This window comes from Panthera tigris, chromosome E2 (genome assembly GCF_018350195.1).
Source record: "Panthera tigris isolate Pti1 chromosome E2, P.tigris_Pti1_mat1.1, whole genome shotgun sequence".
NCBI lineage: Eukaryota > Metazoa > Chordata > Mammalia > Carnivora > Felidae > Panthera > Panthera tigris.
Genome location: NC_056674.1, coordinates 42,196,339 through 42,214,488, shown reverse-complemented (window position 1 = coordinate 42,214,488; position 18,150 = coordinate 42,196,339). Strand labels below are relative to the sequence as shown.

Genomic DNA, 18,150 nt, shown 5'->3' with positions numbered 1-18,150 from the left:
CTCTTCATCCTTCTTCATCCATACTCTTCCTTATCCCTTTCTGCCCAGTTCCAATTTAGGCCCTCAGCCCCTCAACATCAACCAATGTTATTGGAATAGATTTCTCCTTGTGTTCCCTCTCTCGTATCTCCATTTTTCAATCCACTCGTACACTGCTGCACAGATCCAATCCTGTTCTCGCTTACTGAAAACCTTTGAAAGTCCTATCTTTCTTTCTCTACTTATCACTCTCTTTTTTCTCCTCTTCCATTTTCCTCCCTCTTTCCAATCTTCTCCTGCTCTCTCTCTGTCCATTTTCCTCTTTTCCAACCCTTTCTACATTCCTCGCTCTCTCTCCTTGCAATCTCTTCTCTCCTCTTTGCTCCTTGCTCCACTTTTCCATTCTCCTTGCTTTGCTGTCTCTTGCTTAGGATTTACTATCTTCTACTCTCATTTTTGATATATTTTCCAGAGGAAAATCAGTATGACCTTTTTAAAAACAATGGGCTTCCACTCATGATACAAGCCTTAACTGAATCACAGAGTGAGGAACTAAACAAAGCTGCCACTTTTGTGCTTCACAATTGCAAAAAAATTAGTAAGTATATTGTTACTTTAAAAAAATACCAAAGTTTCTGAAAGGGAATTTGTATCTGCTGAATGAGCCAAACCCCCTAAGGTCCCCAGGCTCTTCTTACATTTGAAAAGCAGAGTATATGATTTGGACATGACTAGAGTGTTTCACCATATTAAAAATCTATCTGGAAGAGAGAAACAATATAGAGAATTTACTTATTTTATGCATTGTGGACAAATTTTGTTGTAGGACTTAAACTTGAGGTCTACAGGTGACTTATGGTTAAATTATAAAGTACATTTCATTTGTTTATTTTAAAAACTGAGTGCCTTTTATTTGCCAGGCACTCTGCTAGGTTTTAGGGATACAATTATTAAGAAACAACAGTCTGCACTCATAGAGCTTAGTTTAACTAGATACACAGGTAGTCATTAATAATCTCAAAAATGAATGAATTGTTATATATTAACCTAAGGGCTAGGAATGGATGGAGCAATAGAGCTTAGAGAGCATAGAACAAAAGACTGTGTTTTTTAGACTTGGAGCAGAAAAGGCTTTGGAAGAAGTGATTCTTGAGCTGAGATTTGAATATATAGCATTAACTAGGTGAAAAGAAGGGAATTTGTTATGGGCAAATGTCTCAGGTATGAGCAACAGTGAGGCACAAAGACCCTGTGTTAGGAGGGAGCATGCACTGAAGGATTAATGGCCACTGAATTAGTCTTCATGGAAGAAAAATTGCTGCTGCAAAATGCAAAAAGAAAACTTAAAAGATTATAGGAAGGAACCACTCTATGAAAGCTGTTGAAAAAAAAATACTTTAAAACCAGTATCCATATACCTGAGGGTGTTCATGTATCTGGCATAACATATTTTCATGATATTCTTTCTCCTATAACTCTGCAGATTAAAGTCTAATTTATGACCGGGTCTTGGGCCTCTGCCTAGCACTTGCTTTGTGTTTATTTTCTATACCATTTAGACAGTTAATTTAGTCTAGATGGGCCAAATTTAGAGAAGGGGGTGTGGGGCATGAGGTTGTCTGTATTTAGTGTTAAAATTACGTTTAAAGTGTAAAAAAAAACATTTCCAGTAATGGATAAATTAACTATTTTTTCCCATTTTATGAAGCTGAAAAATTATGTCTAAGTCTAGGAGAATATTCTTTTGATGAGAATGAAAAACAATTAGAAGACATAAATATGAAAGAGAAGAATCTTGAAGAGTACTGGAAGAAAGCAAAGGAAATTCTACACAGAATAGAACAGCTTGAAAGAGAAGGAAATGAGGTGGGGTTTTTTTGTTTCAAAGAATATAGAACTTTTTTCAAGGTTTTTTGTTTTGTTTTGTTTTTTCAGTAGAGGTTAGAGGGTAAAATATTTTTCCTGCTAAGTTATTTTTTAAGTTTTATTGGTTTTAAATTCAAAATTAAGTAGTGATACTTGAGTAACCATCTTTGAGCACAGAAAGAAAAGATTTTTAAGAAATGGAAATGATGACTGAAAAAATAAGAGACACGGAAGATAGAGATCTAACATCTGTATAATAAGGGTTCAAGAAAGAGAAAGGATGGAGAAGTAATCTCTCTCTCTTATATATGTATATGTATGTATGTATATATACACACATATACATGTTTCTATATTTTTTTATGTATGTACAATTTGTGTCTTTGTGTACTTTTAAAAAATGTTTATTTTTGATGGGGCGCCTGGGTGGTTCAGTCGGTTGAGCACCCGTCTTTGTCTCAGGTCATGATCTTTTGGTTTTTGAGTTCTAGTCCCGCATGTGTGAGCTCAAGCCCTGCTTTGGGCTCTGCAGTCTCTCTTCCTCTCTCTCTGCACCTCGTGAGATTCTCTCTTCCTCTCTCTCTCTACCCCTCGCTCACTCATGCTGTGTCTCTCAAAAATTTTTGTAAATGTTTATTTATTTTTGAGAGAGAGAGAGAGAACAAGCAGGAGGGGTACAGAGAAAATGGGGGACAGAGGATCTGAAGTGGACTCTGTGCTGATAGCAGAGAGCTCCATGCAGGGCTCAAACTCACGAGCTAGGAGATCATGACCTGAGCTGAAGTTGGACGCTCAACCAGCTGAACCACCCAGGTGCTCCTTTGTGCATGTATTTTTAAAAATAAAAGCATAGTGCTCAACTTAGTATAATAGTATAGTAATTTCATTCTTTTAAATGACTGAGTAGTATTCAATATTAAAGATTATTATAAATTTATTTAACTAGTACTTAATTGAGAGACATTTAGATTATATTCAATCTCTCACCAGTGTAAACAACTCTAGAGTAAATGTCTTGCTACCATATATATTTTATATATATATGTAAAATATATATAAACACATAAAAATATATATGATAAAAATATATATAATATATTTTGTTGTTAAGTTTATTTTTATTGGAGAGCCTGGGTGGCTCATTTGATTGAGTGTCCAACTTTGGCTAAGGTCATGATCTTGTGGTTTGTGAGTTTGAGCCCTGCATCAGGCTCTGTGCTGACAGCTCAGAGCCTGGATGGAGCCTACTTTGGATTGTGTGTCTCCCTCTCTCTCTGCCCCTCTTCTGCTCATGCTATGTGTGTCTCTCTCTCTCAAAAATAAATAAAACACTAAAAATTTTTTTATTTTTATTTCTTTTGAGAGAGAGCGAGCAGTGTAGGGGCAGAGAGAGAAGGAGACAGAATTCCAAGCAGGCTCCATGCTGTCACTGCAGAGCCCAATGTAGAGCTCGAACTCATGAACCATGAAATTATGACCTGAGCTGAAATTAAGGGACGCTTAAGCGACTGAGCCACCCAGGTGGTAAATATATATATTTGTAACCACCTTACTAAGATGTAAATCACATTCCATACAGTTGACCTGTTTAAAGTGTACATTTCATTGGCTTTTAGTATACCCACAGAATTGTGCAACCATCACCACAATCAATCTTAGAACATTTTTATCACCCCCCCCAAAAAAACCCCATACCTTTTAGCAGTCACCCTCCCTATTTCCCCATCCATTCTTCCCACCTTCCCAGCCTAGGCAACCACTAAACTATTTTCTGTGTCTATATATTTGCCTATTCTGTACTTTTTATATAAATTGAATCGTAGAGCACATGGTCTTTTGTGACTGGCTTCTTTCATTTAGAATAATGTTTTCAAGGTTTATGCATGTTTATATTAGTATTTCATCTTTTTTAAAAAAGCTTTATTGAGATGTTATTCACACACCATACCATTTGCCCATTTAAAGTGTACAATTCAGTAGTGTTTAGTATATTTACAGATATGTGCAACTATAGTCATTTACAATATTTTTATTATCTCAGAAAGGAACTCTGTACCCTTTAGGTATTTCCTTGCATTCTCCATTCCCAGCCATGTGTGTGTATATGTGTGAGGAGGGGAGGGGCAGAGAGAGGGAGGGAGAGAGAGAATCCCAAGCAGGCTCCTTGCTGTCAGCAAGAGCCTGACACAGAGCTTGATTCCATGAACTGTGAGCTCATGACCTGATCCAAAATTAAGAGTCAGACGCTTAACAAACTGAACCACCAAGGTTCCCCTATCTATAGGGTTTTTTTGTAAAGATGTACAAGTTTTATTATGAACAATCCTGTCAAATTGTTTCTCCATAGAAGTTGTGCAATTTATGCTCTCACCTGTAAGTTATGAGAGTGTATACCCTTTCAATTTTTGCCAGTGTCCTAGATGAATGCTGTCTCAGTGTAGCTTTATTGTGCATTTCTCTTATTGCATGTGGGATGGGGCATTTTTTCATAAGTTTAGGAGCTATTTATGTTTCCTTTCCCATTAACTGTTGATCTCCTTTTCCTATTTTTATATACTATTGTTGATCTTTTTCATATTTCATTATAGTAGCTTTTCATAAATGTTGATAGAAAAATCATACCCCAAGACATGACTTATACATATTCTTTCTAGATGTTTTGATAATCATTTGGTTTGCTTCTGACCTTTTTTTCATCTGAGTCCGCCCTCCCCACAACCGCCCCAGCCACCCATATTATTCTTGGTCTATAGTAGAGCTTTGAAAAAAATTTTTCATGGGGTCAACTATATTAGTTTCTTTTCTTCATGATTTATTGATTTTGTGTGATATTTAGAAAGGCCTTCTTCCCCTCAGGAATGTTAAAATATTATGTCTTCTTTTAAAATATATACAATTTCTGGGGCACCTGGGTGGCTGAGTCAGTTAAGTGTCTGACTTCAGCTCAGGTCATGACCTTGTGGTTCATGAATTTGATTCCCACATTGGGCTCTCTACTGTCAGTGCAGAGCCCACTTCGGATCTTCTGTCTCTCTCTGTCTCTTCCCCACTCACGCTGTCTCTAGTTCAAAAATAAACATTAAAAAAATACACACATGCACACACACACACACATATATATGTGTGTATATACATATATATACACACAATTTCAGTTTTTTATATATCAATATTTAGCTCATTTTGACTTTTTTTAAGTTTATTTATTTTGAGAGAGAGAGCATGAATGGGGTAAGGACAGAGAGAGAGGGAGAGAGAGAATCCCAAGCAGGCTTCACACTGTCAGCACAGAGTCTGATATGGGGCTCAAACTCACGAACTGTGATATCATAACCTGAGCCAAAATCAAGAGTTGAATGCTTACCCTACTGAGCCACCAGGCTCCCCTCATTTTGACTTTGTTTTTGTGTAAATTGTGAGATATGGATCCAATTTATTTTTCCCCAGATGGCTACCCAGTTGTCCCCAGATCATTTACTAAGTAAATTCCCCTTTCCTGTTAATTTAAACTGTTTTAAATTAAATTTAAACCTTTTATTATGTATATTCTGTTGACAATCATGAACTTTTCCTATATTATTTAAAGAAAGTATAAATTGGATTATAAAACAAATGGATTATCTTGAAATTATTTACTTGTCATTTTTACATTATAGGAAAAAATACAAAGAGAAAAATACAAGGATAATGTTTCATCTATGAACATAAATATTCAAAATACATTGAAACACCTCCATGGAGATAGTATTGGCAGAGGCCCTGAAGCAGAAGATAAGGATAAAAGCCAGTCTAGAAAGCTTCCAAGTTGTAAATCCCATGGAATTCTAACTACAGCGTGTACAAATGATCACCAAATGAAGACCCTGTTAAAGAGTACAAATCCAGTTGATGCTTGTTATAGGGAGAGTGGACAAAATAAAACTTTATATAAAGCCAATTCAAGTTATAGTCAAAACTTACATGAAAGAACAAATTTTGAAAAAAATTCTGTTTCTCAATCAAGGTATAGTTTAATAATTGTTTCTAACTTTATTTATTCAAGTATTTTTTTTTTTTTTGTAGTACTATGTTATTAAGCCCTGGGATATAGAAATGATAAAAAATGGTCTTGGGAGGAGCCTAAATGGAAATGTTGGGAATGGAGTTTGGATGGGGAAGTATGGGCCAGTTCATCTAGGGCCTTGCATGTCACAGTCAGGATTTTTGGTTTTCACTCACAGGGCGTAGGGAGCCTTTGACAATTTTAAATTGTGTGACATCAGATTTGCATTTTAGAAAGGATACTCAGAGAACTTAACCTGAAACCCTATACCTGAAGTAACAACGCATGCATTAATAATCCACCGGCAATGTAGCAAAAACCAGTTTGTAAATTTAATTTGATAAAAAGGAGTAGTGTGTGATGAAAATATGGCTCAGGATTACCTTTTCATTTGTTCCTTTCACCTCACCTCCAGTTCATGACCTTGCTCCCTCAGATAGCCTGTGGGGCTGGACCTGAGATGTAGCTTTTCTTAAAAATTTACTTGTGTTCTCTCCTCTGATGGATACTGTGCTAGTAGGGAAACTGAAGAGTATTGCTGCTATATTCTGGGAAGGTTGCAATGTAAACGGAATATTAGGGAGATGGATTACATCATCACCACTCCTTTTTTTCCTTTATAAAACCATTCTTGATGTTAATTTTAACCTGATTTCTCAGGGATGTGGAATTGGAAAGCATTGAAATATGCCCTTGGGCCAGCTCTCTTGCTTTCTGTCCCATTGCTTTTGTTCTCTCCTTTTTTTTTTTTTTTTTTTTTACGTTTGTTTGCTTGTTTATTTAAGTAATCTCTCCACCCAACATGGGGCTCGAACCCGTGACCCCAAGATCAAGAGTCGCATGTTCTTCTTCCAACTGAGCCAGACAGGCACCCTATGTTTTTCTCTTTTATAACTTTTTCCCTGTGTTTCTGTTGGCATCAGTATTATTGCCTTTTGGAATCTTATTTAACTCCACTTTTAGAAATGAGGCTATAACCATTACAAACGCTACTTTGGCAGAATTTGATAGACTTTGGTAGATCCTGGTTCCATCTCCTGCCTGCCAAACACCCAGAATCACACCACTGCTTACAGAAACATTTGTGCACACACTGAGCAGTATGTTTACTTTTAATTTCTGGTGTCTGTTTTCTTTTAGTGACCATGTTTTTAAACCTCCAATTCCTGTTGTCAAAAATAGAAAGCAGGAGTTACCAGTAACAGGTATGATTAAAAATATTTCTTCTTTGATTTTTTAAGAGAACATATTTAGGTGACTAATACAGCTAAAAATGTAATTGGTATATTTGCCCTCTAACATATAAGCCACACTTTCGACTCCTTTCTGGTGTAAATACTTTAATCACCTGTTATTGACATCCAGAACCTTTCTGTTTATCCAACAAGAGGACTAAAGTTTATGAAAATCTTGAGAATTAATATATCATGTAAATGTCAGGTCCTTTTCATTAATCAAAAGAATCTTAAATATTGCAATTTTTTTCCAGATCCATTTACATTATGTTCAGATATAATAAATAAAGAAGTCATCAGTTTTCTAGCAACTGACAGTCATTCTAAAATGTTAAAGTATAGATGCTCAGGTAAATATTTTTTTTACAGTTATTTTGTGATTAAAACTTTATATGATATTAGTTAACTAGACTTTATAATAATTCTGCCTGTATGATTTAAACTTCATTGCCTTTAGGATCACCTGGGTGGCTCAGTCGGTTAAGCATCTGACTTCAGCTCAGGTCATGATCTCGTGGTTCATGAGTTTGAACCCCACATCAGGCTCTCTGCTGTCAGTGTGGAGCCTGCTTCAGATCCTGTCTCCTTTCTGTTGCCTGCACACACGCACACTCTCACTTTCTCTCTTAAAAATAAATAAACATTGGGACGCCTGGGTGGCTCAGTCGGTTAAGCGTCCGACTTCGGCTCAGGTCATGATCTCACGGTCCGTGAGTTCGAGCCCCGCGTCGGGCTCTGTGCTGACCGCTCAGAGCCTGGAGCCTGTTTCAGATTCTGTGTCTCCCTCTCTCTCTGACCCTCCCCCGTTCATGCTCTGTCTCTCTCTGTCTCAAAAATAAATAAACGTTAAAAAAAAATTTTTTAAAAATAAATAAACATTAAAAAAAACCCACTTCATTTCCATTAGAGAAGTAACAATCTGGAATATCATAAAACATTCAAATTAATACCTCTTATCTGCATTAGCCGGTGCTTCCAGTATTCATTATCTGAATCACCATAGCTAACATTTTTTTACTTTATTATTCTGTTTTTGTCACAATTAATACCATCTATGAGTTTAACTTTTCTGAGTAAGGTAAACGTTTTGTATATTTTCAGAGAGCATCAGTGGGTGTATATTCTGGATAATGCTGTACACATTAGGCATTAAGTGTTAAACAATATCTATTTTTACGTCTGTAGTTAGTATATAAATGTTTCTAGTATTATATGCCCCATTAGTTATTTTTTATTAATAATTTATTTATTTTTAATTTACATCCAAGTTAGTTAGCATATGGTGCAACAATGATTTCAGGAGTAGATTCCTTACTGTCCCTTACCCATTTAGCCCATCCCCCCTCCCACAACCCCTTCAGCAACCCTCTGTTTATTCTCCATATTTAAAAAATCTCTTATGTTTTTGTCCCCCTCCTGTTTTTATTTTATTTTATTTTATTTTTAATTTTTTTCATGTTTATTTATTTTTGAGAGAGAGAGACAGAGCACAAGCAGGTGAGGGGCAGAGAGAGAGGGAGACAGAGAATCCAAAGCAGGCTCCAGGCTCTGAGCTGTCAGCATAGAGCCAGACGCGGGGCTTGAACTCAAGAGCATGAGATCATGACCTGGGCTGAAGTAGGACACTCAACCGACTGAGCCACCCAGACACCACCCCTCCCAGTTTATATGTTATTTTTGCTTCCCCTCCCTTATGTTCACCTGTTTTGTGTCTTAAAGTCCTCATATGAGTGAAGTCATATGATATTTGTCTTTCTCTGACTAATTTCACTTAGCATAACACCCTCTAGTTCTAGCCACGTAGTTGCCCCATTAGTTATTTGTTCTGCAGGGGCCCTGTAAATGTTCCATCCATCCAAGGGACGCTTAATCCATCCCTTTTCCTCCTCCATACCCTGGTATTTCCTCTTTGTTTTAGTGTCACACTCTGTTACGTGGACAAAATTGAGGCTCATGTTAGGCTCAAAATATCACTACTCTTTAGTCTTGGATGTGGAGTTTGTCTCTATTACTCTAAAACTAGCTATACCTAACTATAATCTGAATGCCATCTCTTTTTTCTTCCCCATTTTAATACTTGTGAAATCTTTCTCTTCATTACCTTTCTATCCATTAACTTCTTTTGTCCCCACTTAAACTATGTTCATTTCTTCTTGTCTTAAAGAGAAACATCTAGAGGTGCCTGGCTGGCTCAGTTGGAGGAGCATGTGACTCTTGATCTTGGGATCATGGATTTGAGCCCCACGTTGGGTGTAGAGATTACTTAAAATAAAATAAAATTAAATTAAATTAAAACTTAAAAAGGAAAATTTTAAATACTTTATGTGACTTGCTGTCCCTTCAAATATTCATCGGCTCTTTCTTTCATCATTACCAGATACTTGCTCTTTCTCCTTTCTCTTTCAATATATTAATTTCCTTCTTAGTTCCTTGCAATCTGGCTTCTTTTATTGCCATTCTACTAAACTTTAATGTTAAAGATTATCTGAAGCCTCTTTTTTTCTGCCAAACCAATGACTTTTTAAAAAATTCTTCTCCTCTTTAGTAACTCTACACTGTTGATAACCATTTCGTGGAATCCTCTCCTCTCAATAGTTTAAAGACACAGTTCCCAAACTATCCACCCAGACTCCCAGGAGGTCTGTGGTGAACTTGAAAGGGCATGACAAAATACTTTAAATTTTATAAATGAGTGGCACCTGGGTGGTTGAGTCTGTTAAGCATCTGACTCTTGATTTCAGCTCAGGTCATGAGCTCACAGTTTGTGGGATCGAGCCCTGTGTCAGGCTCTGTGCTGACAGCGAGGAGCCTGCTCGGGATTCTCTCTCTCCCTCTCTCTCTGCCCCTCCTCCACTTGCATACACAAGCACTTTCTCTCTCTCTCTCTCTCTCTCTCTCTCTGTCTGTCTCTCTCTCTCTCTCTCTGTCTCTGTGTCTGTCTCTCAAAAAAAATAAACATTAAAAAAATAAATTTTATAAGTGAAATACATAATAATCAACATCTTTTGGATACCACAGGAACTACTAGCTCAGACTCGTTACAGTTTCACCATTAGCTTGCACTGCATTCCTTTTGATGATTTCATGTCATTGTGGACCTGAGTTTCTAGTGGTTGTGATAAAAAGCAAGCACTACATGAAAATAATGTGGAACAGGAAATGAGGGTGGCAGTGTCAGTCAGATTCCAAGATAGGAGAATTTGTTCTGTACCTAGTAAGTGCATATATCGCATTACGAGTAACTGATTAGGGGTGCTTTAGGGGTGCTTAGCTGGCTCAGTCAGTAGAGCAGTGTGACTCTTGATCTCAGGGTTGTGAGTTTGAACCCCATGATGCTTATAGAGATTACTTAAAAATAAAATCTTTTAAAAACAAAGGAGTAATTGTGGTTAATAAGAATGAAATCTAAATATTTTTCAATTTAAGTGTATTATTTTTTCAAATGGCTACTAAGTTATTAGAACATAAATGCTTATTAAGTTGTTTGGGACTTAACAGAAGATTGGTATTTCTTTTGGCCTAGGAGTGCCATAAAAAATCACCAAGATCTCAAGGATGCCATGACGTGAGAAAGTTTGGGAACCTCTGGTGGGAAGTATTCCACAGGGCAGAGGAGATACTTTATTACTGTTAACTCCCTTTCATATCTTAGTTTGTTTGAGATGGTTCTTTCCTAGTTCCCTTCTTTAATGATGATTCATTCACTTCACAGACACTTAGGGAGTGTTTATTCTTTGGCAGGCATGGGGATCAGATTAATAGAACTAGTCCTCATCTCAAGAAGTCTGAAAAACACTTCATTTTATCACCTTTATTACTTTATCTTTCTCTTCCTGCCAAATTTCTGCATATTTCCCCAAGACCTAGTCTATAGCACTTACTCAATGCTGTTTCAACATCTGCTTTTGTGGCATCACCTGTCATTTTACTGATGATTTTCAAATCTTTATCTCTACGCTTGGCTTCTACCTTGGATTATATATAGCCTCATCCTCCTTTTCTAGCTACACCTAAGGCATATTTCAATATCTTGTTTTTACTTCAAGGTTAATGTGTTTAAAACACAGCATCTTTCTCCCTTTTAAATTGCCTTCCCTCCAGCCACTCCATTTCTATTAGTGTTGTCACTATTCTTTTGGCCTCCCAGATTTCAAACTTTAAATCATTTATAACCATTTTTTCTCTTTATATCCCCTATTTCTAGTCTGTCAAATTTCATTTTTTCTTCTTTCCCACATAGGCCCTTTTTGCTTCATGCTTCAATTACACCAGCAACTTTCTGGCAACTTTCAATTACACTTTTTTGTTTTTCAGTTTTAAGTCTCACCAACCTCCAACGGTAATGAGCATATTGCTGTTAACTTCTCTTTCTAATATGTGCTTTTTATCATGTTACCAACCTAAAGGCCCCTCAATGCTTCTCTGTAACTCACTGACTCAGGCTCTCTGCCTGACTTTTAAATTTTTGTGGACTTTTATTCTGCTTCCACTTGTTAAATTTTATTGCATATTTGTTCTCTTTAAGTCTGCCAGAAAGTTGCTATGCTTATTCCAAACTTTGTCATTCAATCAACTATCAAATTACTTAAGAATTATCCTAAACTTTTCCCTTACCCCAGTAGCTCATTATTCACCAGTTTTTAACCTCAGAAATCTCTACATTCTCCCTGTAAATGTCTTGTTTCGGAATTCCTCATTTATATTCTGGACTGTTGAAGTAAGCCCTCAACTGAACCTCTTACCTTCAGCTAAACTTTCTATGACACAAATGAAATCATGTCATTTCCCTGCTTAATAAATACCCTCTAGTTCCTTCCCCATTGACTTGCAGATAGAAATAGCATGGCTTTCAAGACCATTGTCATCTGGCCCCCTGCAGCCCTCACAAGACTCAACTTTCCTCCTACATTTTTCTCATACTTTATACTCCAGCCACACCAAACTACCTATAATTCTCTGAACACGCTATGCTTTTTCAACTTTTTTGTTCTTTTACACATGTTTATGGTACTTGAAATGTCCTCATCCTAGCCAACTTCCTGCCTGGCTAACTTCTAGTCTTTTAGTAGTGGGCCACTAATACCATTAGGTGACAGGCAGATGGGGAAGTTTATAATGGATGGATGTGGCTAACATCACCTGAACCTAGTGATCAATCTTAACATTAAAAAAAAAAGAGAGATGGTCAGACTTTATGTGCCTCTTAATATGATACAGTGAGAGGTCCTCAATACTGCCTGTGAGGAATTCTGCTAAAAACAATTGAATCTGAATCTAATCAATCATCCAGATCTAATTACTAGTTTATTGGACACACAGGAACATTTTAAAGCATGCACCTAGGATATAATCAATGAAACCTAGCCTTTGGGTAACTCCATAGTATAAATGATCTAGTGTCTATATCAAGTAAATGACAAGGAGGAAGAGAGGAGAATAGATTGATGAAAATAAACTTGAGGCATTTCAACTGAAGGTAATGATGGACCTTCTTTGGATCCTGGTTTAAACAAACCAATTGTAAAAAGAAAGTTTTGAAATGATGGGGAAATTTAAGCACTGACTGGATATTAGATTATATTAGACATAATTTTTTAAGGTTTGATAATGGTTTTGTGTGTTTAAAAAAAGTCCTTCTCTGTTAGGGATGAATATGAAGTATTTACAGATGAAATTATAGTTTCATGCAAATTCCAGGCTCCATAATCTAGTGTATACACGGAGGGCAGAGCAGAATAAGTGGGTTATAGACAAAATATGACTGACCATAACTTAATAATTATTGAAGGTGAATGATGGATATGTGGAAGTTCATTATACTTTTCCCTTTACTCTTGTGTGCTTGAAAATTTCATAATAAAACACTGAGACAAAAAGAGATGACTGGGCATAAGAGTCACTTCTTCTGGGTATTTTTCCTAATGGTGACTCCTGCTGAGAACCTGACCAAACTAGATGCTCCTTTTCTATATCATCCTAACTGTTCATACCTCTATTGCAACACTTTTTTCACTGTATTGTATTGTCTTTAATCTCTCACATGACTGACCTTCTTGACATATTTATAATTAAGTTCCTGATTTTACTTCAGTTATCATCATAAAGATATTTGCTTTCATAGATTTGTTACTAGATATTTTGTAATACCTACACATCACTTTAATTTGTTTTCTTTTAGGTTGCATAGCAGTAGGAAAATCCCTGAATAGCCGAAATTTTAGCAAGCTCTTGCACTCTTGCCCATACCAGTGTGATCGTCACAAAGTCATTGTGGAAGCTGAAGACAGATATAAAAGTGAACTAAGGAAATCACTTATCTGTAACAAAAGTAATTTACTCAGCAGCTTTGAAACTGTTATTATGACTATACCTTTTGAACTGTAATCTAGAACATGAAGTATATTAAAAAGTTAGAGGGTAAAATCATGTTGAAAAGAAAATATCTTAGAGCAACCAGTGTTTTAAGATGTACCCAGGGAAAAGATTTAGTCTCTGGTCATTTAAAAATTCTTCCTAATCCATCTAAGGATTCCCATTAGAAGGGGGGAAAAGGAACTATCATACTAATGGAATTGATGTGCAGATTGATACTCTAAGTACACTAAATGTTTTCTGTATTTTTCAGAAATTCTGCTGACCCCACGTAGGAGACGACAACTCAGTAGTGAATCTACTACCTCTGGAGGAATAAGTTAATATATTTAATTATTAAATAAACCTAAATTTCATATAGTTCTGAGAAAAAGAGGACAGCTAAATGATGGTTTCTCAGTCCCATTGATGGTTCTTAAATGATAACCGTTGGGTCTGATGAGGGTCATAGTTCCTAAGAAAAGGGGCTTCCCACTTCCCTTCCTCATGTTGCTTTCTCACTAATTGCTTGCCCGCTGGGGAAGAAGCAGGAGGACACTAACATTTATTAAGCACTTACTAGGTGGTAGGTATTTTATGGATATTTCCTTTGATTCTTATAATAACATTATAAGGTGTGTAGTATTTTATTTCCACTTTAAGGCATAATGAGTTGGCAAATGGCAGAGCTTACATTCAAATGCAAGCCTGTCTTTCTCCAGAAGTCCCTGTCCTATCCTCCTGATCACATTTCTATTTTAAGAACAAAATTATTCTCCTATGGATAAGTGCTTCAGAGAGATTTTGCAAAAGATTTTGGTTCATAACTACAGCACTTCAAACAATCAAAATTTAAGAGACAAATAGTATAAACCTTTAAAGCCCTGCTTAAAAATCAAAATACTTCTTGGGGTACGTGGGTGGCTCAGCCGGTTGAGCATCTCACTCTTGATTTCAGCTCAGGTCATGATCTCATGGTTCATGGGATCGAGCCTCATATCTGGTTCTGCGCCGAGAGTGTGGAGCCTGCTTGGGATTCTGTCTCTCCCACTCTCTCTGCCCCGCTTCCACTCACGTTCTCTCTCTCTCTAAAAATAAACAAGGGTGCCTGAGTCAGTTAAGCATCTGACTTCGGCTCAGGTCATGATCTCACGGTTTGTGGGCTCGAGTCCTGCATCGGGCTCTGTGCTGACAGCTCAGAGCCTGGAGCCTGCTTCAGATTCTGGATCCTGTGTCTCCCTCTCTGTCTGCTCCTCTTCCACTTGTGCTCAATCTCTCTCTCTCTCTGTCTCAAAAATAAATGGATATTAAAAAATAATAGTAAAAATAAAAACTAAACTTAAAAAAACCAAAATGCTTTTTTTTTTTAATTTTTTTTTAATGTTTATTTTATTATTTTTGAGACAGAGAGAGACAGAGCATGAACGGGGGAGGGGCAGAGAGAGAGGGAGACACAGAATCGGAAGCAGGCTCCAGGCTCCGAGCCATCAGCCCAGAGCCCGACGCGGGGCTTGAACTCACGGACCGCGAGATCGTGACCTGAGCCGAAGTCGGACGCTTAACCGACTGAGCCACCCAGGCGCCCCACCAAAATGCTTCTTAAATGATGAGTTAATTTATGGGAATTTTTATTTAACTACAGGGTTAAAATTTCAGGTTTATAACCATTCCAAATTTATTACAGAGACTTAGTGAACATTACCATTTTCTTCTCTTCATATGAAATTAATACCTGCAGAGTAAGAATAAGCAGTTAAGTACTTTACTTGTCAAAGTAACCTGGAATTTAGTAACATTTATTGAATTGTTCTGTTATTTATTGCAAAGATACTTAGACATTCATATGGAAACATTTTACCATATACTTTTATTTGGCCATTTTCACTGCTAAAGCCTTAAAAGAAATTTCAAATTTATTTTTAATATTGTGGTTTTTTTTAAGTTTATTTATAATCTCTCTACCCAACATGGGGCTTGAACTCACAACCCTGAGATCAAGAGTTACACACTCTTACTGACTGAACCAGCCAGCACCCCTGAAATTTATTTTTTATATCTGGGTCTTTTTCTATGTTAAAAGTTCTGTGTTCAGGGGTACCTGGGTGGCTCAGTCGGTTAACCATCCAACTTTGGCTCGGGTCATGATCTCACAGTTTGTGAGTTTGAGGCCCTCGTCGGGCTCTGTGCTGACAGCTCAGAGCCTGGAGCCTGCTTCAGATTCTGTCTCCCTCTCTCTCTGCCCTTCCCCCACTCACACTCTGTCTGTCTCTCTCTCAAAAATAAACATTAAAAAATTAATTAAAAATTCTGCATGCAAATTAAAATTAATTACAGTACTCCTCTAGGGCAGCCCACTTTTTGAAGTAATATTTTCCGTAGAAACTGTTAGAAAATGGTTGTTTTTCCATAGAAACATGTTGCATTTGGAAAACTTGCTTTTGACAAGGAGTTGGCATCAAATGAATAATGGATTTTTTTCAGCAACATGACTTAAAAACAAATATGTAACAATTTAAAATATCCTATAATTGGGGCACCTGGGTGGCTCCGTCAGTTGGGCATCCAATTTCGGCTCAGGTCATGATTTTGCAGTTCATGGGTTCGAGCCCTGTATCATTCTCTGTGCTGACGGCTCGGAGCCTGGAGCCTGTTTCAGATTCTGTGTCTCCCTCTCTCTCTGCCCCTCCCCTGCCCACACTCTGTCTGTCTCTCTCAAAAATAAGTAAATGTTAAAAAACATTTTTTTAAAATATCCTATAATCATTTTACATAGTAAAATCATTTGTAAAGCCTCACGAAAAGCACATAATTGTGGTTGTACATTGATTACACAGAGGGATCCTAAATACTGTTAAGTGACATTCAGCTCATAAGTACATACATCTTTTTTGTAGATTAGAATTGCTTTAGCTAACGCCAAATGGCTAATAATTTGGTCTGCTTTTTTAGAATTTAGAAAGGCATCTTGAGATACTGATTAGATTGAACTTCTCTTTCACAAGTAGGCTAAGAATGTTTGGTACACTGCCATTTTTCCTCCTTGATTTCCCTTTCATTTCAAGACACATTTATGAGCATTCATTTGGTTGTAGGTTGCATTCAAATTTGAAACCATTCTTTTGAGAAGAGACCATTGCAGCATCTAAGCATTTAAAGAGACTTGGCTCTCTTTTAGGATAGACTGGTGTCTTGAGAGATTTTGAAAAATAAGAGTCCCTAGAATTGAACCTTCTTGCCTACTTTCCCTTACCCTTTCCTAAAGCCTGATCAATGTTAAGACTAGCACTAAAGGGGTTCCTGAGTGGCTGTGTTGGTTGAGCATCTGACTTAGGCTCCGGGCCATGATCTCGTGGTTCATGAATTCAAGCTACGCCCCCTCCCCCTACTCCCTCTCCTGCTGGCTGCTGTCAGTGTAGAGCCTGCTTCGGATCCTCTGTCCCCGTCTCTCTTCCCCTCCCCTGCTCATGGTCGGTCTCTCTCTCTCTCTCTCTCTCTCTCAAAAGTAACCAAGCATTAAAAATAAAAAGATAGTCACTAAAGAAGTCACAAAGGGGAGCCCTGTGGGGTAGAGCTGCTTCCTCCTTTTAGGCTGCCCAGTACTCTGCTGCAATAACCTTTGAGGAATTGGGCACAGATGTAGGAGTCAGTGAGATGGCAGCTGTATTGGAAAAGTGAGAATTGGCTTTACATGAACAATTCCTGGACCCCAGTATCCTGAACGTTATAATAACCCGTCCACTCCTGATTATGAGTTCAAATCATTAAGCAAGTGAAATTGAAATCCTCTATTTCTTAGATAATGACAGCTTTCTAGTAGAGCTAAAAGTAAGGAGAACTTCATTGATAATTTTGAAACACTTTTTACCAATAATTAGGGTTTTTTTTTTAACAAATATTTGTTGATCATCTACTATGTGCCAGATATTATTTTAGGCACTGGAGATATAACGGTGAGCAAAACAGACAATAATTCTTATCTTCCTGGACCTTGCATTCTAAGTAATACCATTAAGTAATCATCAGACATTTTCAGTGTTTTCTCAGCCTTCTGCTGGTAAGATTTTCATTTATGTTTTAAAAGATCTGAACCATGCCTCCTATCCTAGGAGAAGTAGACAAATGGCTCACAGTCTTGACCTGCAAGGGCAAGATTTTCTAAAGTTGTCCCAGCACCACTGTTTCAATTCCTTCTAAAGTAAATAGCAGCCTTAAGTGGAAGTACAGAAAACTCCTCCTATCAACATCTATCTACAATGATAACATGAGTTAGCAATGAATAAAAAACCTTATAAGAAAACTATTTCCTAGTAATCATCACCAGAAGATATTTATGTACACAGATACCAACTGCATATTCTTTCTGTTGTAGAAAGTATCCCCAATAACCAGATAGTTAAAAACTTCCTTCTCCCTTGCGCAGCCTGTTTTTTGAGTTTTAATCAAGCTGAGCACCCATACAGGTAGTGAATGTTTTTAAAAGTGAATTTCAAAAGACCCTTTTAAAAAAAAAATATTTATCAAGGCTGATAATTAAAGTAACAAGTGTCGATATTCTTTTTTATTCTATGAAGTTTTGGAGCCCTTTGGGAAGACTGTATCTGTAAGATAGGTAAGCTGTCTGTTAATTGTCCTCACAGGAATGTTGAGAGAATTAAAAATCAAATGTTTATAAATTCT

General features: G+C 37.0%; 1 protein-coding gene across 7 annotated transcripts in view; it reads left to right on the top strand.

Annotated features, from left to right (window-relative positions):
* TERB1 (telomere repeat binding bouquet formation protein 1) overlaps positions 1-18,150 on the top strand; it is a 41,512-nt gene that overhangs the window by 22,768 nt on the left and 594 nt on the right. For 4 of the 7 annotated variants that reach the window (XM_042970009.1, XM_007090389.2, XM_042970008.1 and 1 more), the window contains 7 exons: positions 452-577; positions 1,688-1,845; positions 5,502-5,848; positions 7,028-7,092; positions 7,377-7,472; positions 13,301-13,450; positions 13,748-13,813. In XM_042970009.1, the coding sequence (XP_042825943.1) occupies positions 452-577; positions 1,688-1,845; positions 5,502-5,848; positions 7,028-7,092; positions 7,377-7,472; positions 13,301-13,450; positions 13,748-13,813 (1,008 nt within the window). Of the gene's footprint in view, positions 1-451; positions 578-1,687; positions 1,846-5,501; positions 5,849-7,027; positions 7,093-7,376; positions 7,473-13,300; positions 13,451-13,747; positions 13,814-18,044; positions 18,083-18,150 lie in introns of all 7 variants that reach the window. The other 3 variants (XM_042970012.1, XM_042970010.1, XM_042970013.1) reach the window with 2 other exon arrangements.